Below are 24624 nucleotides of genomic sequence, written 5' to 3' on the forward strand. Positions count from 1 at the left end.
TAATAAATGTATTGAAAAGATTTTCAAAGTCACTGGGGAAATGCGAATTAAAACAAGATGTCATTTTTCACCAATCAATTGGCTAAAAACTGTAAAAGATTGATAGTAGCCAGCGTTAGCAAGAGGGAAATGCAATTTTGGAGGTGAAGTTGGCATGACTATCAAAATATAAATTTTATAAAGCCTTCAACAACATAATTCCACTGCTAGAAATCTAATTCAAAAATGTGCACAAGTGTACAAGATATTTATACCGTGATGTTCGTTGCTGCATTAAACTTATTAACCCAACTGCAAGACTACACTTAATTGCACAACAGTGGAGAAACAGTTATGATGGTGTGCTGGCCCTTGGTTGACTTTTTCTTTAGATCCAGTCCTCCCCTTCTCCTTCCCTGCTGTGTTCTCCAGGAGCTGCCCCCTGCAGACTTCCTTTCCTAGGATCCTCCCTCACCTGGCTTTGGACTCCTTTAGGCCAAGGGGAAGTACTGCTGGGAGATTGGTTGGCAGGAACTACTTTTTTCATCCCCTCTCTGTTCTTCCTTGACAGGCCCATCATGGTTCTAACTTTCCCTGGGTGACCACAGCCCCCAAGCTCTACTCACATAACCTCTTTTTCTATCTATAGTTTAAGGATGCTAGTGGCTTCCTATTGATATTAACCTTTAGATTGCCTCTTTATTCCCATTTGGCTTTTTACTTCTTTCATCATCTCTGTAATTAATTCTTTGCATTAAAGTTCTCTACTTTAAATACTTTAAATCATTTTGTTTGCCTGCTTGGAATACACACACAGCAGTGCAGCCAGTAAAAAAAAAAAAATGCTGTTTCACCATATACGGAGTGGAAGAATTTTCCTGATAAGTTGTTGACTTCAAGAGGGAAAGTTGCTATATCGTTATTTAATATGGTCAGTTTAAAAAAATCAATGTGTGTGTGTTTAAATGTTAAATGATGATAATAATGATGATAACAATTAACATTTGTAGGGAAAAACAGTTATGACAAAATACCCTCCAGGATAAGTTGTTAGTGAGAAGTTGAAGGGAGGCGTGTATGTATTTTTTGAGGGGAAGGTGTGCTCCTACTTTTTACTTTATATACCTCTATGTTTGGATTTTTTTTTCTCCCATGATGCATAATATTCGTAATTTCAAAGAATTTTTAAAGCAGGTAATAAAATATTGTGTCTAATACGATCACTTTCATTAAATATGTATGTCCATATGTATTCATTTGTAATGGGAATCCCCTGAAAGTACAGTCAGTTCTGCAATATTTTGAAAGTACAAATTTGTTTCAACAGGATTAATATATTACGGAATAATTTGAGTGTGCCACCTATGTTTGTATGTGATTTTGTCAGGGATAAATTCCAGGTGAATACTAAAGGTAGCACCCAACTAAACAGAAAGGCTTAGGAAGACACAAAATGCACGCATCTGCGTGCACCTTAAACATCTACCAGTGTCCCCAGTCTACCTATGTGTTATGAACTATGGTATCCTGACCTCTGGTTTTACAACTTTCTGTATGATTTCAGATAAGCCTCCTCCCATACTCCACAGTAACTCACAATCTGCAACTCTTCCAAGGCCCGCTTCCACGAACAGAGGTCAGGTCAGGTCTTTTTCAAGATGAAATACCATATTTATTGTAGTATTTATGCATTTCTTCACCATATAACGTGTCAACTACAAATAGGCACTTGCCATTGGTACTTGCCATCTACCTCTACAAGGATTAAATCATGTGCTGCTGCAGCTGCTGACTTTCAACACCCCCTGAAAGGAGCTCAGGGTGGAGAGCAGAAATGAGGCACTCTGTGCTCTGGGAAAAACTGGCAAAACAGGTCTTCAGATAGTTAGATACTTTCAGGAGCTGATTTTATGAGCCCAATTCTTGTATCTCCTCATATCTAGAAAAGCACTAAAATCCCGTATGGCGACATCTGTTCCTCGTGACTAGCAGTAACCATCACGAGACTAGCAGAAACCTTCTACAAAAAATGTGTGCTTGATTGCATGTACACCCCTTCACCAAAATCACATATATACTGACCTTCCCCCCTACCTCTTTGGAGCAGTTTTTCAGAGCTATCTGAAGTGCTGTCTCCCGAGCTATAGTCCTCATTTTGCCCCAGATAAAACTTAACTTGCAACTCTTAAGTTGTGCATTTTTTTTAAGTCGACATATGCATGTGTAAAAGCGTGCTACCATTTTTATTAGGTTCCGATTTTTTTCTACTTGTGAACCATTAAGACATTTTTGAGTATTGCACTCTAATCCCATTTTTCTCATTAGCCCCATGGTTTTTATTGCACAAACTTGCATAATGCAGTGATTTTTAGCAACAAGTATGTCATATGACAGTGGAACTGATTATACATATATCAAAATATTAGTAGTGTCTCTGGGTAGTAACTTATTTGTTGCTTATCTATAGTATCTACTTATTTCTCCTAAAACAATCATGTATTAATAATCTAATTAAATCTACATAAACATTTTTAAAAGATGAGGTGGTAGCCAAAGCATGACCACAGCTTTTCTAGGTGGAGGGCTACTCAGGAAAGCTCCACTTACTCACTGGTGATGCAATCAATTAAGGGCTTTCTAGTCTACCTAAGAGGCACAGTCAATGTATACTCCTCCTGGAAAACAGAGATAAGGTCTCTCAGCAACATCTTAACAGCTTCTTCAGAGTCCCCATTAGTGCTAAGAAGAATACAGATGTGAATAGTTGAGATCCATTAAACAATGCAAATCATGCAAGAAGCTACATGCCCCTAAATTGGTTTTCAAACATGCAGACATTAACATGATACACATCCAGAAATATATAGGCAGTCACCAGTAAGATATATTCAGTGCTTATTAACTTTTGAGCTTAGTCTTATTAAGTGAGATTAGAACACCTTGTCTTTTCAGGAAATGTGACTCTTTGGGGAGACTACAAACCTGAACACGATGTGAATTTCAAAAGGGAGAGAAAAAAATGTATTTTCCTCATGTGATTCGAGTTTTGAATTTCCACCCACTTTTTCAGAGTGAACTTTCACCTGTTATCACTTTTTTTCCTTCTCCTTTCCAAGGAGGGATCATGTGGTTTTTTCTTTTTTCTTTTTTAATGATAAATTATTCCACCTGCTGCCAGACTCCACTGTTTATCCTTGATTTGGGCAGCAGCCCTTCCTCCCTTCCCCCTCCCCCACGTGCGCTGTTTCTGGGACAGCGTCCCTGAACTCTGAACTCGTTCCTGATTGATCCTTGTATTTTCCTGTCTCTCCACACAGAATCTGCTGTTGGCTGTGCTCTGTGGGGCTTTGTTTTTAGCTGTTCTCTGACAAAGGGCTTGATCTGTGCAGCACATCTCGTCCTCTTTGTTCAGCCTCTGGCTTCAACCACTGAATCACAAATACTCTCCAGCTGGGAGTCAGACAAGGGCAGAGATGAAGAACCCAGAAGCCCAACAGGATGTTTCGGTTTCCCAGGGAATTCGCATGATGTTTTACGTGATGAAGCCCAATGAAACGTCATTTGAAACCCTGGAAGAGGTGCCTGATTATGTACAAAAGGTGAGACTCTTAGGTTGCTTCTGTGTCCTGGCTATCGTAAACAGAGCTTCAATGAACATTGTAGTACATGACTCTTTTTGAATTATGGTTTTCTCAGGGAGGTGGATGGACCTGGAGTCTGTCATACAGAGTGAAGTAGGTCAGAAAGAGAAAAACAAATACTGTGTGCTAACACATATATATGGAATCTGGAAAGGTTCTGAAGAACCTAGGGGCAGGACAAGAATAAAGACGCAGATGTAGAGAATGGACTTGAGGACACGGGGAGGGGGAAGGGTAAGCTGGGACGAAGTGAGAGAGTGGCATGGACATATATACACTACCAAATGTAAAATAGATAGCTACTGGGAAGCAGCCGCACGGCACAGGGAGATCAGCTCGGTGCTTTGTGACCACCTAGAGGGGTGGGATAGGGAGGGTGGGAGGGAGATGCAGAGGGAGGGGATGTGGGGATATATGTATATGTACAGCTGATTCACTTTGTTATACAGCAGAAACTAACACACCACTGTAAATCAATTACACTCCAATAAAGATGTTAAAAAAAAATGGGTGAGACTCTGGGAAGAGGCTACTCTTGCTTTTCTCTTAATAAGAAGTAAGTTATACATTTTAGGGTTTCATTCATGTTCATTCTTCAAATAATTCTAATAAAAAATAATAGTTTCAAAAAAGCATGGGGCAAAAGTAGAATTCCACTTGAATTGAATCTCCATGCAGTATCCATGACCATCTTCTCCTATTAAACTTGTCTTCCCTGATATGTTACTCCAGACTGTGATAAAACTTTAAAAAAGTTTTCCTGGACACAGTGGCCTTACAAATTTAGCTGTTAGAAGCTCAGTACCTAGTGGTTATGTGACATCACTAAACTTTGTAACAATTTTGTTTCTAAAGGGAAAACTTGTCTACCACCTCCCAGGAATGATTTGCTCTTTATTTTAGCAGCATAGTTCTGCAGAATGGATACACAGCTGACTGAGTTCAACCCTGACTTCCCAAGTCTCAGTTTAAACCAAGTTTTCTTTGAAACTCAGGTGTTCAGGGGCATGCTTCACTTCCGGTTCCTGCCTATGATTGGAAGTGGAAATATCCAGAATTAGAACTTGAATGTTTAAGTTCCCCACCCTGTCAAAGTTGTTCCTACAACACTTACTAGTTGAGATCAGAAATAGAAAAAAAAATGACATCAGAGAATATGTTCTTGGGAGTTCGGTTTAGAAAACTTCAGTACTCATGATTAGCTTCCAAATGAGTGAAACCTATAACTTTTTCAGGATTTGATATCACTCCTTCTTTCTGATTTTTTAAAGAAAATAATGTGATACTTGCATCTTCATAAATCATTTTATTTTAATATTATGATACCAAACCTAGTCCAATATTTGTCATCAATTGTGGATGACAAGAATTTTTTTCTGTGATATAAGAAAAAAATACTGTATGAATAAAACTTGATGCCTAAAACAAGCATTTAAAATGACCTCATTCTCTGAAATACTCAGAAGCAAATATTTTGTTCTTACAGTTTCAATTTTGTGATTCCTGTAATTCTAATATGAAAAACTAGAATCATGTGCATCCTTAAGGAAAGCCTGTTAAAGTGGGCCTTAGGCATGTAGATAATAGACTTCTTATTATTGCACTTATTTTCAAATGTATTTTTTTTAGATCTAACTTGAAACACGTCCTGCCTAATCTTTTTATTTTCTTGGCACAATAATCATTGTTACATCTATAGTTATATTTCATGTCCAAACTGGATGATAGAATTTGAGCACCTGTTTAGTGCGTGTCTGAAATAATCAGATTTCTTTGCCTGTTGGGAGGAAGTGATCCTCTAGGATAGGTATATACCTTTTCTGCTAAGAACTATCACTCTGGGCCTCCCACTTTGGGAATGACTAATCAGGAAACTTGGAAGAATTTCATACCGAGGACAATAGCATCTCTTTTCTGCAATTTCCTTTCCAGGCAACTCCATTTTTTATTTCCTTGATGCTGCTTGAACTGGTTGTCAGCTGCATTCACAAAGGGAAGCCATCGGGTCCTTTGGATGATGCCTTAACATCGATATCAGCCGGTGTTCTGTCTCGGCTTCCGAGGTGAGTTAGCTGGTTAGCAACACTGAGTGAATAAACTGAAATTCTCCAAGTAAGATTGAAAAGAAACCCATTGTATGGAGAATTGGTCTATTTTCACATACATCCCCAAATAACTCAGTTACTGTCATTATTTAGCCTTTTGATGCTTTGTTCATCATGGATTTTTTTACATTTGTTATTAAAAATATTGCTCTAAGTATTATTTATCTTAATTACTGAATTTATTGGTGCCTTCTTAAATTTTGTGCCCACGACAAGTGTTTTACTTGTATTACGCTAGTCCCAGGCCTCAGTGACGTTGTAGTTATCTACTGGAAAATTAATTTGGCCTCAGGTAAATTCACATGCTGTAGCAATCTGGGGTGCAGACACTCCCTACTCAAAGTCATACAAAGCTCTGGATTACTACAGTGGTCTCTTAAGTGGTATCATTGTCTCTAGTCCTACTTCATTTACAGCCAAACATTTCCATAATGTGAATCTGGTGGAAACTTTTCATAGGTTCCTTATGGCCTGAGGAATATTTCTTGCCTGATCTATGGAGGCCATTGTTTATCCAGCTTTGCTTCTGGTCCTTTCTTTCTTCTTCCTCCTTTGCAGTAGTTGTTCCCTCCATACTCTGCTACTTGCCATTACCCAGATGTCTCACGTGGTCATCCGAGTGGCCAACTCCCATTCATTTCTTAAGTCTAAGCATAGACTTCTCTTAAAGAGTCATACTCTTCAGCAAATCTTGCCTGTTTTCCAACCCTATTTTAGGCACCACTTGACTATGGGCTCTATTCACCGTGGAGTATTGTGCTTACCCCATAATAGAATTGTCACATGATATTAAACTTACCTGTTTGCCCTTCCTGCAGGCTTGCATGCAACTTGAGAAACAAGTGTTCTTTTAGTTTTAACTCCTATGCCTGGAATGATGTCTGATACATGGTCGATTTTTTTTAAAAAAAACACCTAACATTCCTATAGTGTTATGTTGATGGTGAAGTCTGAGGATGAAGGGACCAAAAAACAGTAAACAATAAATGATCCACTACTGTTTAGAAAGTAAATTGTAGTGTGTTTAGAGGAGATACCAATGAATGGAAGGCTCTTCAGTATATGAGAGTTTTCCAAAGAGCAGAGGGTAAGGGAAGATTCCCTTAGAAGTCTGTGCTTTGCCTTGCTGAAGAATGTTCTCATTCCTGCTTCCCACCCATTGCTTCTTTTACTGTTTTAAGAGCTTTACTTCTAACCAGTGCTCATTGCTTTGGAATGTTTGTATGAACCGCCCAGTGGGAAACCAAGGTGGATTTTTTAAAAATAAAATGAAAACTTAATGATATCTGAGGAAAGGTAAAATAATTTCATGTAATTGCATAAAATTGTTTAGATAGAAAGTAAACCTAAATGTAAAATATTTTTCATAAATGTTACTATGAAAAAGATAGGATAATAGTTATAAAATAGTAATAGTAATAATCATCATAAGAATCTCTAAAAAACTACTCATATGGTTGCACATTCCTATCAGAATCAGAGAATAATATCTCAAATTATTCTCAGTTAATTTCCAGAATACTCTAATTAAGAGTTTACAACTACCCATAATTTCCTCTATTTCATGTCTGCCTTGAGCAGAACTGAACAAGAAATACATTCAACATACTCAAGGGACATGTATATTTGGTTATTGAAAAATACCCAGTTGGTTACAATAATTCACTCTGAGAAAGTTAAGTGAATAGGTTTATGGAAATTGGACGGTTGATGAACTGTCAAAATAACTTGATAACTGAGAAGTGCCCTGCAGGTACAATTATGGATCACATATTTTGTTGAGCTGGAATGAATCTATTAAGAACTCAGGGAGACATCAAGTTGAATGAATGCTTCAGCATTTCTTTTACTTTCTTAAGTTTGACTTTGGTCACAAGTGAGATTAGATTCTTCTCTTATAATATTGTAACAACTAGAAATATAAACTGTATCCTCAGTACTCTATTTCTGTTCAACACTGTGATTAAAAGAAAAAAAAAGGTACAGAGTTCTAACAGGAGACCCAATGAGTAAATAGATATTTCTGCTAAAAAAGAAACCCCCAAATATAAGGGAAATGGCGGGGTATGGGGGAGAGAGAGAGACAGAGACAGAGAGAGAGAGAGGAACCAAAACAAACCAGTCCTTCAGGGATAAGCCTGCAGTTCTTTTTCTTCACATCCCACTACTCATAACACTCCTTAAGCTAACACAAGCTTGAACTCTGGTGCCCTTTGAAAGAAAGGGAAAAGGTTGTGAACTTGAATTTGGAGCATATTTTTCTATAGTTGTATTTTGAATGAGAACAGCATCTTGCTTCTTTTTTGTTCACAATCCTAAATTATGAAATGTGGATAACTTTGTAAGTTTTATAAAGAATTTTATCTTTCGTAGTCTTATGTGAAAGATCTCAGCAAAGCAAATTATTTGAAAATAAAATTTTTAAATATTTCTGTTTACTTTGTTGCTATTAAAAAAAATTCACAGATATAAGCAGAGAAGGAAAGCTGATCCTCAGGATGCACTCCCCTCAATCCCCTTTCAGCACAAGATGAGAAGGGGGATTTGACAGAAACTCTTAGAACAATATTTCAGTTGAAGCCACAGCATCAAGGGGAATCCTCCTGCAAATCGTTAACAGCTGAAGGTTAGATTAACACGGCATTGATCATACCCTCTCCGAGGGACTAATTTCACTTTCTATACCAACAACAGGGGCTTGCCACGTCCTTAAAATACATGATTGCAAGAAAAATGGTAGTATACCATTTGTTAATCCCTTTGTGAGGAATTATACTTTGGATAATAATTTGAAATAGACATGTGGCCTCTGAAAAAAGAAGTTGGGGAAATCAAAGTGCAACCATGAACATGTTTTTCCACTTTGCCATTCATGTAATGAAAATGCTGTGTGCAGACTTTGAGGAAAAACAATGTTTATCTGAGGATCTCAATTTTGTTATTACATAAAAGTCAAAGTACCTTGAAGATTGGTAGCATACTTACCATATTGATGGAAAAGATATATGTGTATCTTTTCAAATCTTTATGTAAGGGAAAATATTCATCATAGACAAGATTGTACCTTGTTTACGAGCCTGTCGGACAGACCATGATATGTAATAAAAGTCCATCTGTCCTAAGAACCAGATTCTGGGCAGGCCTGCATCTGTTTTACTCTTCTGGAATCCAGGAGGCAGACTTCCTAGTCAGAATCTAGTCCTGAAATTATAGACAGATATGTGTATTTATTGTAGTTAAATGCAGTGTATCATATGCAGATAATCTGCCTTTCTATCAATTACTTGCATTTGTCACTACAAAAAATTAAACTAAACAAAATATTGACTAAATCAGTTTTTAAAAATCTATCTGAAACTTCTGAAATATCCTGCTACTGACTGAAATGCTAATGAGTGAAAAATAATTACTTTTTTTTTTTTCTTGCTTGTTGAAGCAGAACTCAGTTTCCAATCCTTCATTAGAAAATCGGGACTTCAATTTGTTACTTCCTTCCAATGTTTCTGCTTCCATAAATTGCATCCTCCCCAGAGAAATTTTATTCCTGATATAAATATCTACAGTATGTTTGTTTTTAATGGGTTCATTTATTCTGTTGAAACAGCAGATTATAAATCAAATTGCAATAGGTTGGAGGGATAATTTAAGTAGGTAAATTTTCAAATGAGTTGGGGACACTCTACTTTTAATACACATGGGTCTCTGCCAATTTTTACTATGGAGCTAGGTCTGAAGTGTTGGACCAAAGGTATCTACAGTTTTACTGGCCATGGCTGCCATGGAATTTTCCACTCCTGACAAGAAAGTTTCAATTCATAAAAAAAAAAAAAAAATTAAAGAGGAGGAAATTAAACTTCTTTGAGATACTTTTGACTCCTTGGGGTGGGAATAGAGAATAAAGGAAAATTGTGTACTGCACTTTTACACTAGACTTTAGTAGCAGAGGCAATACTGTTTTTGGCAATGTGGACTTCTGACAAACAAGTACCTGTCATTTAGGATGATGACTTTAGTCAACAGTTATTCATTGTCCTAAGTAAGAGATAAATTCATTTATGTAATGTTAATAATGGTATTTTATTATGAATATTAACATATTTTTATTAACTTAGAAAATTATGAAACAAACACCCCATGTGAACAAAATATATCTAAAAAATCTGCTGGTTTGTTATTTTTGCTAGAGAGAATGCCCCCTTAACTTTTACATGTCCCCTTAACTTTTACCTTAGAAACCTTATAAATAGACTTTGTTATTAATGGTGTGGCTTCAGAGCTAGCTCTTAGACTATCCTTCCCAAATGAATGCAAGCTTCCTTGCACTTATTAGTCTGGCTTTGCGTGCTTATTCAGTAGAGTAATTGAATTACTTGAAGTAATTTACTTCTTGCAAAGTAAAAGATGTAGCACATTTACTTCTTCCAAATCCACCACATTGTGTTTAGAAAAGTCTATGGTTTTGTGGTTGTTTTAAAAAGAAATTAAATTAAATGATTGTTTCATAAATGTCATTTCACAGTAGGAAATAGCAGTACAAATGTCTGCCTGCAGAAGGTAGAGCTTGTGTTATGTATTTTGTTATTACTGAGCAAAAATCAATATTCCACTAGATGGAGCAAAAGTGGCAGTAGCTTTACAGATAGAGAGTGCAAGTTCCTGGGCCAGGTATAAGAGATTTTGAAATAAACAATGCAATTTCTCAGAAAAACCAATATATATATAGTTACATATATAAAATATAGTTATATATATATTAATTTATTTATAACTTCGTGAAACTTGTAAGGGCATTTCAAATGATCTCATTTAAATATTGGTTTATTTTCTAATTTATGACAAGATTGTTAGAAATAAAAAGTCTAATTTATTTTTTTCAATTTTGCATAATCTGGCCAAATTTCTCTAATGGCAGGTATAAAATAGTACAAGTTGGCAGATGTCTGTGAACACTGAGTACGTAATTCAACTTACTCTGAAAAGTTGCTTTGAAATTTTAACAGTTTGCAATGAGAGCCTTACATCAAATTTCATTTGCTTGATTAATGATTAGAGCAGAAGAGTATTTGAGAGCTAGATAATTTTAGGGTCCATTCAGCCTAATGCTCTCATGTCAAATTAGCTGGGAGATAGTGAGATGGTGAACGACCTGTCCAGTGTTACTTTTCTCTACTTTTGATGATGGGAACATTCAAACTCAGATGACTTTGATAACAAATTAGCTTTGTAATTCTCAATCCTCAAATAATATTTATTCTCATTTATTGATTATTGAAAACTTTCAACATTATAAAGTAACTTTATATTTTTAAAAATCCAGCATTATTACTGGAATACTATTTTGGTACCTTACCAGATTTTACAGTCACTAAACATTGACATGACAGATTTTATTTTTATTGAAGTGTAGTTGATTTACAGTGTTGTGTTAATTACTGCTGTACAGCAGAGTGATTCAGTTATACATATATATACACACACACACACATATATACATTCTTTTTTAAAATATTCTTTTCCTTTATCATAGGATATTGAATATAGTTCTCTGTGCTATGCAGTAGGACCTTGTTGTTTGTCCATTCTATATATAAAAGCTCACATCTGCTAACCCTAATCTCCCACTCCATCCCTCCCACACATTTCTAGTGTGGACAGAAATGCTTACATAAAACACATGAAAAATTAACTGTCTTTCATTTGCCAGAAGATATACTTCAGACCCAAGAGAAATAGCTATTTGGGGGGAATTTATAAAGAATATAGGACAAAATGGGAGGGGAGTCTCTACACATACAGGTTGTTAATTAGAGGAGTCTAATGCCTCCTTATATTTAGATTATTTTCTTGGTCTTGCATTCAAACTTAATGAATAAAAGGGATCTAGCATTTTGGTTATTCAAAGCCCCTGTGCTACCTAATTTCCATCTCCACATGATAAAGTAAGCTCACTATATATGCATATTACATATGTCTCTTTCCACAGGATAGGGGTTAGAGTTGTCGTTTGAATTCCAGAGTGCAGAGTCATATGCTGGGATTGGGGGCTGGGAGAGAATGAAGGAATTGGGAAGAGAAAGAGGAAGAGGGTTAGTTTTATGATTCAAGGTCTGGTGGGAACATTTTTGAAAATATAGGTGCTATTTCCTGCAATCAAGGGCTTTCCAGAGCTTGATAATCATTTCCCAGGTGTATCTCTTGCCGAATTGTTTTTAGTTGTGGGCACTCCATGGCTGTTTTTTCCCATTTATGATGGAAGAGGATCATATTCATCTTGCTGATAGAGAACTGGGAATTTAATTCCCACAGCTTCTCCACTCTTTCCCTTCACCTTGAGGAAAGTTTGGCTTTGTGCTAAGGTGTGAAAAAAAAAAAGAAAAAGCCTTGACTGTAGTATGTAAGGCATATTTCAGCTCGATTTGTGTCAACCCTAATAAGTAAGTTGACAGAATAATAAATTGGGTGTCTGCTCAAGACCTGGCACCTGTACAGGAAATAAAGTATTTCAGTTACAGGCAGGTTCTTTTTGTTTTACACATGGAAGTTTTCCAGGGACCGTCTTTCTGTTATTGAAGTTTTGATATCTGAAAGCCTATTTCAATTGTCACTAGAAAACTGACAAGAAAGACAGCAACTTTAAAAAGAGATACTGAACTGGTGGGACATTGATGAGGCAGGTGGCTGTAGTTGCCCTCTTCACCAATGTGTCCTCCCTTTCTTGTGCTGTGCCTGGCACCTAGCAGGCACTTAATATGAATTTTTTGAATGATTGAATGAATCCATGAATTGACCTGCTTTGACACCATGTAGTAAAGCAGATATAAAAAAAAAACTAGATTATTTCAACTTTCTATTGCATTTTCCTAAGTTTTAATTTTTCTTTCTAGATCAGTCTTTTTTAGGGTTATCAACTGGGGCAGTTCTGCCCCTGGGAGACATTTGGACATTTTGTTGTCACACCTGGGTGGAGGGCTGTGCTACTGGCATCTAGTGGGAGAGGCCAGGGATGCTTCTGAACATCCTCCAATGCACAGGATAGGCCCGCACAACAAAGAATCATTTGGCCCAAATAGCAGCAGTGTCAAACTTCAGAATTTCTGTTTTAGAAAAATTAAGTTAGACCATATAAAATTGATATTATTCACCATTTTTTTCCCTAAAACTTGAATTTTATGTGGTTAATCCTCTACTAATGAGTACTAAGGAGCAATTATAACGTTTCATAATTTGGGTAATAGTTTTCACAGGACAGACCCCTACAACAAAGAATTATCTTGTCCAAATGTCAATAATGACACTGTTCAGAAGCCTTAGTCTAGATGTATAAGAATTACCAACCAAGCTAACATGCTTTAAAATAAAATTCGTTCTATTCCCCCTACCCTGATAAATAACCTGGATGACAAATTGGAAGACACATTTCAAATTTCAAGTTCTTGGATTCCTCAGAGTTCCAGAACAGGGTGAAAGCCCCTGGCCCATGGCCTGTCCTGTCTCATGAGGGACCTCACACACCTGTGTGTGCACACCCCAGACTGCTCGTCCCAGCTCTGTCTATGGGTCCAAAGAAGACACTTTTGTCTGCCTTGTCATGTTGAGGACTTTACACACCTGCATAGGTGGACCCTCTGGAGGCCTGGACCAGGAAAGAGGCCCATGCAGTCCTGAAAGCAGGCTCAGGGCCACTTGACAGGGGATTCTGGAGTATCCAGGGCATTGCCTGAGTTGTGACAGGGGTGCTGGGTAGGTAGTCTCCTTGGATCAAGGACTCACACTTAAGGACAAAATTTCTCTTTCCAACCATATAATTGTTGGAGGAGGTCATGGAGAGGATGCGACCCTGGTTGACCTATAAGCTGGACTTTACTTGCCCTTCCCCTTTCCCTTACTCTCTCCCCTGTCCATGGAATGTAAGTTCCACCTACAATCCCATACTAACAGCTGTTTCAAGGATGCAGCCTTGAGAGAGTAAGGTGGTGTTGAGACCATCTGGGCTGAATAAGTGACTTGAACCCAGTTAAGACCTTTCTAGAAAATTTTAACATTCTGGAGTGAGAGTATGGACATTTACATGCCTTGAAGCCACCAAAGAGAAACCTCGTCTCTAAGTTCCTTGTTTGTTAAAACTGCCACTTCTCAGTCTGGAGTGTTCTGTCTCTTTCTTTAGTTGCTTCTTACCCTCAGTGTATGGGGACCAATTTACAAACCTAGAGTAATCTTAAATTGAAAACTGAGTTTTAAGATCTGATGATGTATAATCCTTTTTCAAAGTGTAGGTATTTGGCATTTCTATTAGTTATTTATATTAATGCTGTTGTGAAGAAGCCTAGTGTTTTATGTTACTGATTAAATAATAACTTGAAGGATTCAAAATGTGAGACAATTTTAAAGTTATTAAATCACAGTTAAAGTCATATCATAACTAACATCAACATTAGATTAAAAGTAAACATCCGGGTCTCCAACAAAACCAGTAACATGCTAATTCATAGACACTGACTATGTAAAGGGAAATACTAGTAAAATAATGAATTTTAACAATAAACTAATGAGCTGCTTCTTTGACTTTTATTTAAAGTTAGAATATTTCAGAACTTTCTCACTTGTTCATGGTTTATAAATAAATCTTTATTAGGTAGAATAATTCATTTTACATATAATTGATAAATATTAATGAAAAAGTCAGTTCAGTCATATCTATAAAAGTGATAAAAGGAATGATTATCTTGAGTCTGATCCTAAATTTGATCACAGGAAATTTAAAAGGAAAAATACTACTCTTTATAAAATTGAAGTATATTATGTATATTTTTGAAATTTCTTGACATAAGAATTTACAGAAGCTTGGTAGAGTATGTGGTAAGAGATATGCTATCTGGGTTTTAAAAACAATTGTTTATTTCTAGGGAAAAATTATTCCCTTATATTTTGAGATCCATAGTTTATATTACTATAAGAAATACTGATATGCTATGAGGATCCAATTTGTAGTCTTAAGAATAATATCTAGAAAACATAGAGTGTGTGTGTGTGTGTGTGTGAAAGAGAGGAGGGACTAGACAGGAAGAGAGAGAATAGAGTTAGTCAGAAGCAACTTTAAATCTAAAGGCAAACTTTATGGGATTAATATATTTTAAGGCAGTAGTCATTTTGCAGTCCCTTTAAAAAATATGCTATTATAATTTTCTACTTTTTACATTCCCTTTAAAAAGCACCCTTCTTGTGTTCTTTACTAAGATTTAGAAATGACTCACAGAAAATAAGTCATAGTTTTGTCATTTTTATGTTATATGGTTTCCATGAAAAGTATTTTTAAGAGACATATAAAGGGAACTTCCTAAATTCCATGAAATAGGAGAATAGTTGGCATCCATGATGCCTATGAAACAAAAGGAAACATCATGTGAATCATTTTGATACCAAGGAAATTGAGCCTCTTCAAAGGTATGATAGAGCAGTAAGAAACCAAGAGAAGGGGGAAAGGATTTTATTTTTATGTATGAACATATTAATTTTTAAATATTATCTAAAATGTTTTAGCATAATTTTACATCTAAAATATAGTATAATCATTGCTTATACATTTTATCTTTCCAGTTTGTTTTTCAGGAGCATTGAACTGACCAGTTACATTTATATCTGGGAGAACTACAGGCTCATCAGTTTGCCTTGGGATTCTCCATGGACTTGGTATTTAACTTTCTTGGGAGTTGACTTTGGTTACTACTGGTTTCATCGTATGGCTCATGGTAAGTTGCAAACCAAGACTTTTTTGATACTCAGCTTATGTTGAACTGTGTTTGCCACATAGTTGGTATTCAGTAAATATTTACTGAACAAGTGACTAAATGAATAACTTAGTTTATTTTACAGCATCTAAAGATTAATAATGAAAGTTCATTTTGTAATTTAAATGGAAACAATCTGAAGTCATTGTTGAAAAAAAGTGAGATTATAGAGGTACATTTTTCACACCTCTTGTATCTAATTTATTTTTAAAACCATTTAGAAAGTGCTGACTGTAGCATCACTTCACACCCCAATTATCAAGGGTCTTTCAAGAGAGCTTTGTAACAGCATGGAATCCTAGGTAACCTGCTGTCATATGTAAGCCTGATTCATGTTCTTGGCAGTATTGCCATATTTACAAATGAAAATGCAATCAGCTAGACATTAGCCATAATGCACTTTAGTGTGACCACAGCTTTGCAAAATTTCTCATCTGCTACAAAGCCTTCTTACGGTACTGGTTCACTGAACTTGCTTTTGGGGATTCTTGGCCACACCTTCCAAAGAAATGTTTTGTTATGGAATGGAAAATGGAAGAGCGTGGAGCTTTCTAAATCTCTCGTGGGATAAGCAGAAATCGGAGAATGATTGTAGAGCTAAGATGAACAAGTGGTCTCTAAGGAGGAATTAGGCATGCAAAATATTGCTGAAGGGAAACGGAGGAAAGTGCTAATTTGGAAAAACTACTGAAGAGCAGAACTCAGGATTTCAGTGGGTAGTTGGGTTGAGTGGGTGGGGAGGAAGGAAGGAAGAGGAAGAAACCTGGAATAATAATAAAAAATAGATGGGAGATGGAAAGAAGAGCTCTGAGATCAGGGTGAATAACTGAGCTATGTGTGTAGGAGTATGTGTGACCAAATATCCTTCCCAAGCGAGGATGAAGGAAATAGGAGTAGCATGGACAGCATTATGCTTAAGGCAGTTAAACTTTAAACATGGCATTATTTTGTTAAGCACTTTAAACATGGACATTTAATGAAACTATAAAAAATGTTAATTCATTTAAAAATTTGGAGTGAACAGATAAACTAGAAAAAGTTATTTATTTTGTGTGTGATAACCTTTGTCTTTGAAAATAATAGGTCAGCTTCTTACATCATTTCCTTATATATAAATGTAAGAGGATACTCCCAAATTGAACATGATTAAGAATAAAATAAGGTTGATGTGGTAAACTTGGTATTTTATTTCAAAATAGTAGTTTTCTCCCTAAAATAAACCCATTGGCAATTTTCCTCACTTTCTGTGCAGCAAGTGGGTAATGCAGAAAGCATTTACATTGTATTACTTAATTTCAGGAACCTTCTAATATCACACTGTCCTGTACAGATGTGTTTGTTTGGAAAATCTGCAAATTTGCTTAATATTTGAAAGCCCATTATAACAGGAAACAAAGAACCAACAGAATATTACCAAATATAAAACTTTAAAAAATATGTTGATTGTAAGTGCTCTCAGGGAATAGCAATAAAGTAAAATAATATATTAAAAACATGGAATCAAGGCTATTTAAAGTATGCTTCCCATTAGAAAATTTTGAACCAAGTCCAGTAAATGCAGGCATTAAAAAAATCTGAAAACCTTCTGGAAAAACACTCACCACTTTCAGGCTATGAAGCTTACTCATAAGTTCAAAGACTTTTGACTTGTGATGGAAAGCTAGTTGGAAAAAAATGATATTTCACTGTGCAAATATATAACATAGTTATAGACTATATTCCCCACACCGTACATTTCATACCCATGGCTCATTTATTTGAATCTGGAATTTTGTACCTTTTAATCTCCTTCACCTAATTCTTTCCTTCCCACCACCCCCATCCCCTCACAACTACCTGTTTGTTCTCTGTATCTATAACTCTGTTTCTGTTTTGTTATGTTTGTTTATTTGTTTTGTTTTTTTAGATTTCTCATATAAGTGAAATAATACAGTATTTGCCTTTCTCTGTCTGACTTATTTCACTTAACATAATACCCCTCTAGGTCCATCCATGTTGTCACAAATTGCAAGATTTCATTCTTTTTTATGGCTGACTAATATTCCATTATATATATATATATATATATATATACACCACCTCTTCTTTATCCACTCATCTATGATGGGTGTTTAAGTTTCTTCCATTTCTTGGCTATTGTAAATTATGTTGCAATGAACATAGGGATGCATATATCTTTTCTAAGTACTGTTTTTGTTTTCTTGGGATAAGTACCCAGGTGTCGAATTGCTGGACTGTATGGTAGTTTTATTTTTAATTTTTTGAGGAATCTCCATGTTGTTTTCCATATTGGCTGTACCAATTTACATTCCCACCAACCGTGCACAAGGGTTCCTCTTTTTTCACATCTTAGATAACACCCCTTATTTGTTGTATTTTTGATAATAGGCATTCTGACTGGTATGAGATGATATCTCATTGTGGTTTTGATTTGCATTTTCCTAAGGATTACTGATGCTGAACATCTTTTCATGTCCCTGTTGAACATCTATATGTCTTCTCTGGAAAATGTTTATTACAATATTCTGCCAATTTTAAAAATCAGGTTGCTTGTTTTTTTGATGTTGAGTTTCTATGAGTTCTTTGTATATTTTGGATATTAACACCTCATCAAATATATCATTTGTAAATATCTCTTCCATTCATTGGTGGCCTTTTCATTTTGTTGATAGTTTCTTCTGCTGTGCAAAAGCTTTTTAGTTTGGTGTAGTCCCATTTATTTATTTTTGTTTTTGTTTCCCTTGACTGAGGAGACACATTCAAAAACATTTTTTTCTAAGACTGATGTCAAAGACAGTATTGCCTATGTTTTCTAGAATTTTTATGGTTTCAGGTCTTACATTTAAGTCTTTAATCCATTTGGAATTTATTTTTGTGCATGGTGTGTGAGAGTAGTTCAGTTTGATTCTTCTGCATATAGCTATCCATTTTTCCCAGCACCATCTATTGAAAAGGCTATCTTTTCCCCATTGTATAATCTTGCCTCCTTTGTTGTAGACCAATCGGCCATATAAGTGTGGGTTCATTTCTGGGATCTCTATTCTCTTCCATTGATCTGTGTATCTCTTTTTGTGCCAGTACCATACTGTTTAGATGACTGTACCTTTGTAGTGTAGTTTGAAATCATGGTGTGTGATACCTCCAGCTTTGTTCTTCTTTCTTAATATTGTTTGGGCTGTTCAGGGTTTTTTGTGTTTCCATATAAATTTGTCTCGTTTGTGCCAAATATTTTTGCTCAAAAGGAGAATTTGAAAAAGTTTCTGTTACTAAAGGCATATGATGCATTAGCAAGTGAGATCTATGAGCAAAGCCATTTTAGACCACAAAAGGTCAAATCAAGTGGAATCTATCCTCTTTCACTTATTAAACAGGTATAATTGTGACTGAATTTAGTGTCATAATATTAAAATCTACAATAAAAGAGACTAAGCATGGTGAAGTACTAGGAAAATACTCTAAGTGAAAATTCCAGCAAGAATCATTAACTAACTTAGAGACTTCTTTCTATAATTATAATCTTTTCATTCATGCATCCACTCATTCATGCCTTAACTTTTTCAACAAATGTTTAATGACCATCTATCTTATACGAACCCTATATTAGGCATCAGAGGTAGCTTGGATAATAACATATCTGAACACCAGTTGTTCATTTTATTATGGATAAAAGACATTAAAAATTAACTACAATAATGATAGGGGAAGTGCAAAGATGATTTTGGAGTGAGTTCTTAAAATTCACAAAAGAAACTTTGTCCTTCGCATTGGCATTAGTTCTTAAATTTCCAAAGTTCTGAATATGCTGATTAACCTTTCTCAAAGTGGTTATATAAAAACCAAATGGAATTATATTAAAAACTCATATTCCTTCAGACCCCAGGGAATATTCATTGGAGTGAGGTCTCATGGCATTCCTCACCTCAGTACCAAGACCCAGCTCTACCCAATAGCCTACAAACCCCAGTGTTGGAAGCCTCAGGCCAGACAACCAGTAAGACAGGAACACAATACCATTCATTAAAAAAAAAAAAAAATTAGATGGCAAAAAAATATGTCACAGATGAAGGAACAAGGTAAAAACCTACAAGACCAAATAAATGAAGAGAAAATAGGCAATCTACCTGAAAAATAATTCAGAGTAATGATAGTGAAGATGATCCAGAATCTCAGAAATAGAATGGAGGCATGGGTTAAGAAAATACAAGAAATGTTTAACAAAGATCTAGAAGAACTAAAGAACAAACAAACAGAGATGAACAACATAATAACTGAAATGAAAAATACACTAGAAGGAATCAATAACAGAATAACTGAGGCAGAAGAATGAATAAGTGAGCTGGAAGACAAAAGGGTGGAAATAACTGCCGAGGAACAGAATAAAGAAAAATAGACTGAAAAGAATTGAATACAATCTCAGTGACCTCTGGGACAACACTAAACACACCAACATTCGAATTACAGGGGTCCCAGAAGAAGAAGAGAAAAAGAAAGGGTCTGAGAAAATATTTGAAGAGATTATCGTGGAAAGCTTCCCTAACATGGGAAAAGAAATAGTCACCCAAGTCTAGGAAGCACAGAGAGTCCCATACAGGATAAACCCTAGGAAAAACACACCAAGAACATATTAATCAAACAAACAAAAATTAAATTCAAAGAGAAAAAATTAAAAGCAGGGAGGGAAAAACAAAAAATAACATACAAAGGAGTCCCCATCGGGTATCTGCTGATTTTTCAGTGGAAACTCTGCAGGCCAGAAGGGAGTGGCAGGATATACTTAAAGTGATGAAAGAGAAAAACCTACAACCAAGATTACCCAGCAAGGATCTCATTCAAATTCGATGGAAAAGTCAAAAGTTTTTCAGGAAAGCAAAAGCTAAGAGAATTCAGCACCACCAAACCAGCTTTACAACAAATGCTAAAGAAACTTCCCTAAGCGGGAAACACAACAGAAGAAAAAGACCCACAAAACCAAACCAAAAACAATTAAGAAAATGGTAATAGGAACATACATATTGATAATAATGTTGAATGTAAATGGATTAAATGCCCCAACCAAAAGACACAGACTGGCCAAATGGATACAAAAATAAGACCCATATATATGCTGTCTACAAGAGACCCACTTCAGACCTAAGGACACATGCAGATTGAAAGTGAAGGGATGGAAAAAGATATTCCATGCCAATGGAAATCAAAAGGTAGCTGGAGTAGCAATTCTCATATCAGATAAAATAGACTTGAAAATAAAAACTGTTACAAGAGATAAGGAAGGACACTACATAACGATCAAAGGACCAATCCAAGAAGAAGCTATAACAATTACAAATGTTTACGCACCCAGCATAGGAGCACTTCAATACATAAGGCAAATGCTAACAATCATGAAAGGAGAAATCGACAGTAACACAATAATAGTAGGGAACTTTAACACCCCACTTACACCAATGGACAGATCATCCAAGCAGAAGATAAATAAGGAAACACAGGCTTTAAATGGCACAATAGACCAGATAGATCTAATTGATATTCATAGAACATTCCACTGGAAAGTGACAGAATACACTTTCTTTTCAAGTGCACATGGAACATTCTCCAGGATAGATCACATCTTGGGTAACAAATCAAGCCTTGGAAAATTTAAGAAAATTGAAATCATATCAAGCATCTTTTCTGACCACAGTGCTATGAGATTGGAAATCAATTACAGGAAAAAAAACTGTAAAAAACACAAATACATGGAGGCTAAACAGTGCACTATTAAATAACCAAGAGAACACTGAAGAAATCAAAGAAGAAATAAAAAGATACGTAGAAACAAATAACAATGAAAACACGGTGACCCAAAACCTATGGGATGCAGCAAATACAGTTCTAAGAGGGAAGTTTATAGCAATTCAATCTCACCTCAAAAACCAAGAAAAATCTGAAATAAACTATCTAACCCTACACCTAAAACAACTAGAGAAGTAAGAACAAAGAAAACCCAAAGTCAGAAGAAGGAAAGAAATAATAAAGATCAGAGCAGAAATAAATGAAATGGAAATGAAGAAAACAATAGCAAAGATCAATAAAACTAAAAGTTTGTTATTTGAGAAGTTAAACAAAATTGATAAACCCTTAGCCAGATTCATCAAGAAAAAATGGGAGAGGATGCAAATCAATAAAATTAGAAATGAAAAACGAGCAATCACAACTGACACTGCAGAAATACAAAAGATTATAAGAGTACTACAAACAACTATATGCCAATAAAATGGACAACCACGAAGAAATGGACAGATTCTTGGAAAGTTACAATTTTCCAAGACTGAACCAGGAAGAATTAGAAAATATAAACAGACCTATCACAGGTAATGAAAGTGAAAGCATAATTAAAAATCTTCCAACAAGCAAAAGTCCAGGATGATGGCATCAGATGCGAATTCTATCATTTAGAGAAGAGCTAACACCCATCCCTCTCTAACTCTTCCAAAAATTGCAGAGGGAGAAACACTCCCAAATTCATTCTGTGAAGCCACCTTCACCCTGATACCAAAACCAGGAAAATATATCACAAAAAAAGAAAATTATAGACCAATATCACTGATGAACATAGATGCAAAAATCCTGAACAAAATACTAGGAAACAGAATCCAACAGCACATTAAAAGGATCATACACCATGATCAAATGGGATTTATCCCAGGGATGCAAGAATTCTTCAATTTATACAAATCAATCAATGTGATACACCACATTACCAAATTAAGGAATAAAAACCATATGATCATCTCAATAGGTGCAGAAAAAGCTTTTGACAAAATTCAACACCCACTTATGATAAAAACTCTCCAGAAAATGGGCATAGAGGGAACCTACCTCAATATAATAAAGGCTGTATATGAGAAACACACAGCAAGCATCATACTCAATGGTGAAAAACTAAAAGCACTTCCACTAACGTCAGGAACAAGACAAGGATGTCCACTCTCACCACTCATAATCAACATAGTTTTGGAAGTCCTAGCCACAGCAATCAGAGTAGAAAAAGAAATAAAAGGAGTACAAATTGGAAAAGAAGAAGTAAAACTGTCACTGTTTGCCGATGACATGATACTATACATAGAAAATCCTAAATATGCCCCCAGAAAACTATTGGAACTAATCAATGAATTTGGTAAAGTTGCAGGTTACAAAATTAATACACAGAAATCTCTGGCATTCCTATACACCAACACGGAAAAATTAGAAAGAGAAATTAAAGAAACACTCCCATTTACCATTGCAACAAAAAGAATAAAATACCTAGGAATAAACTTGCCTAAGGAGGAGAAAGACTTGTCCTTACAAAACTATAAAACACTGATGAAAGAAATCAATGATGAACTAAACAGATGGAGAAATATACCATGTTCTTGGATTGGAAGAATCAACATTGTGAAAATGACTCTACTACCCAAAGCAATCTACAGATTCATTGCAATCCCTATCAAACTACCAATGGCATTTATCACTGAACTAGAACAAAACATTTTACAATTTGTATGGAAACACAAAAGACCCCGAATAGCCAAAGCAATCTTGAGAAAGAAAAACAGAGTTGGAGGAATCAGCCTCCACGACTTCAAACTATTACCACAAAGCTACAGTAATCAAGAGAGTATGGTACTGGCACAAAAACAGAAATATAGATCAATGGTACAAGATAGAATGCCCAGAGATAAACCCATGTACACATGGGCACCTAATTTACGACAAAGGAGGCAAGAACATACAATGGAGAAAAGATAGCCTCTTCAATAAGTGGTGCTGGGAAAACTGGACAGCTACATGTAAAAGAAAGAAATTAGAACACAACCTAACACCATACACAAAAATAAACTCCAGATGGATTAAAGACTTAAATGTAAGATCAGACTATAAAACTCTTAAAGGAAAACACAGGAAAAACACTCTTTGACGTAAACCATAGCAAGATCTTTTTTGACCCGCCTCCTAGAGTAATGGAAATAAAAACAAAAATATACAAATGGGACTTAATTAAAGTTAAAAGCTTTTGCACAGCAAAGGAAACCATAAACAAGACAAAAAGACAACCCTCAGAATGGGAGAAAATAGTTTCAAATGAAAATACAGACAAAGGATAATCTCCAAAATATACAAACAGCTCATGGAGCTCAATATCAAAAAAACAAACAATCCAGTTAAAAAATGGGCAGAAGACCTAAATAGACATTTCACCAAGGAAGACATACAGATGGCCAAGAGGCACAGGAAAAGCTGCTCAACATCACTCATTATTAGAGCAATGCAAATCAAAGCTACAATGAGGTATCACCTCACCCCAATCAGAATGGCCATTATCAAAAAATATAGAGGGCTTCCCTGGTGGCACGGTGGTTGAGAGTCCGCCTACCGATGCAGGGGACACGGGTTCGTGCCCCCGTCCGGGAAGATCCCACATGCCGTGGAGCAGCTGGGCCCGTGAGCCATGGCCGCTGGGCCTGCACGTCTGGAGCCTGTGCCCTGCAACAGGAGAGGCCGCAGCAGTGAGAGGCCCGCGAACTGCAAAAAAAAAAAAAATATATATATATATATATATATATATATATATATATATATATTGAGAGAGAGAGAGAGAAACAATAAATGCTAGAAAGGGTGTGGTGAAAAGTTAACCCTACTGCACTGTTGGTAGGAATGTAAATTGATACAACCACTATGCAAAAGAGTCTGGAGGTTCCTTATAAAACTAAAAATAGAACTACCATATGACCCAGCAATCCCACTGTTGGGCATATGCCCTGAGAAAACGATAATTCAAAAAGAGACATGTACCACAATGTTGATTGCAGCAGTATTTACAATAGCTAGGACATGGAAGCAACCTAAATGTCCATCAACAGATGAATGGATAAAGAAGATGTGGCACATATATACAATGGAATATTACTCAGCCATAAAAAGAAACTAAATTTGTAGTGAGGTGGATGGACCTAGAGTCTGTCATACAGAGTGAAGTAAGTCAGAAAGAAAAAAACAAATACTGTGTGCTAAAACATATATATGGAATCTAAAAAAAAAAAAATTGGTACTGATGAACCTAGTTGCAGGGCAGGAATATACTGATAGACA

General features: G+C 35.8%; 1 protein-coding gene across 6 annotated transcripts in view; it reads left to right on the forward strand.

Moving 5' to 3' along the window:
- Positions 1 to 3283: 3283 nt before the first annotated feature.
- AGMO (alkylglycerol monooxygenase) overlaps positions 3284 to 24624 on the forward strand; it is a 344244-nt gene continuing 322903 nt past the window's right edge. For 2 of the 6 annotated variants that reach the window (XM_081244289.1, XM_081244290.1), the window contains exons 1-3: positions 3289 to 3578; positions 5553 to 5683; positions 15320 to 15471. In XM_081244289.1, the coding sequence (XP_081100415.1) occupies positions 3453 to 3578; positions 5553 to 5683; positions 15320 to 15471 (409 nt within the window). In that variant the 5' untranslated portion in view covers positions 3289 to 3452. Of the gene's footprint in view, positions 3579 to 5552; positions 5684 to 15319; positions 15472 to 24624 lie in introns of all 6 variants that reach the window. The other 4 variants (XM_081244291.1, XM_081244288.1, XM_081244293.1 and 1 more) reach the window with 4 other exon arrangements.

This window comes from Mesoplodon bidens, assembly GCF_964165515.1.
Source record: "Mesoplodon bidens genome assembly, chromosome: 9".
Taxonomy (NCBI): domain Eukaryota; kingdom Metazoa; phylum Chordata; class Mammalia; order Artiodactyla; family Ziphiidae; genus Mesoplodon; species Mesoplodon bidens.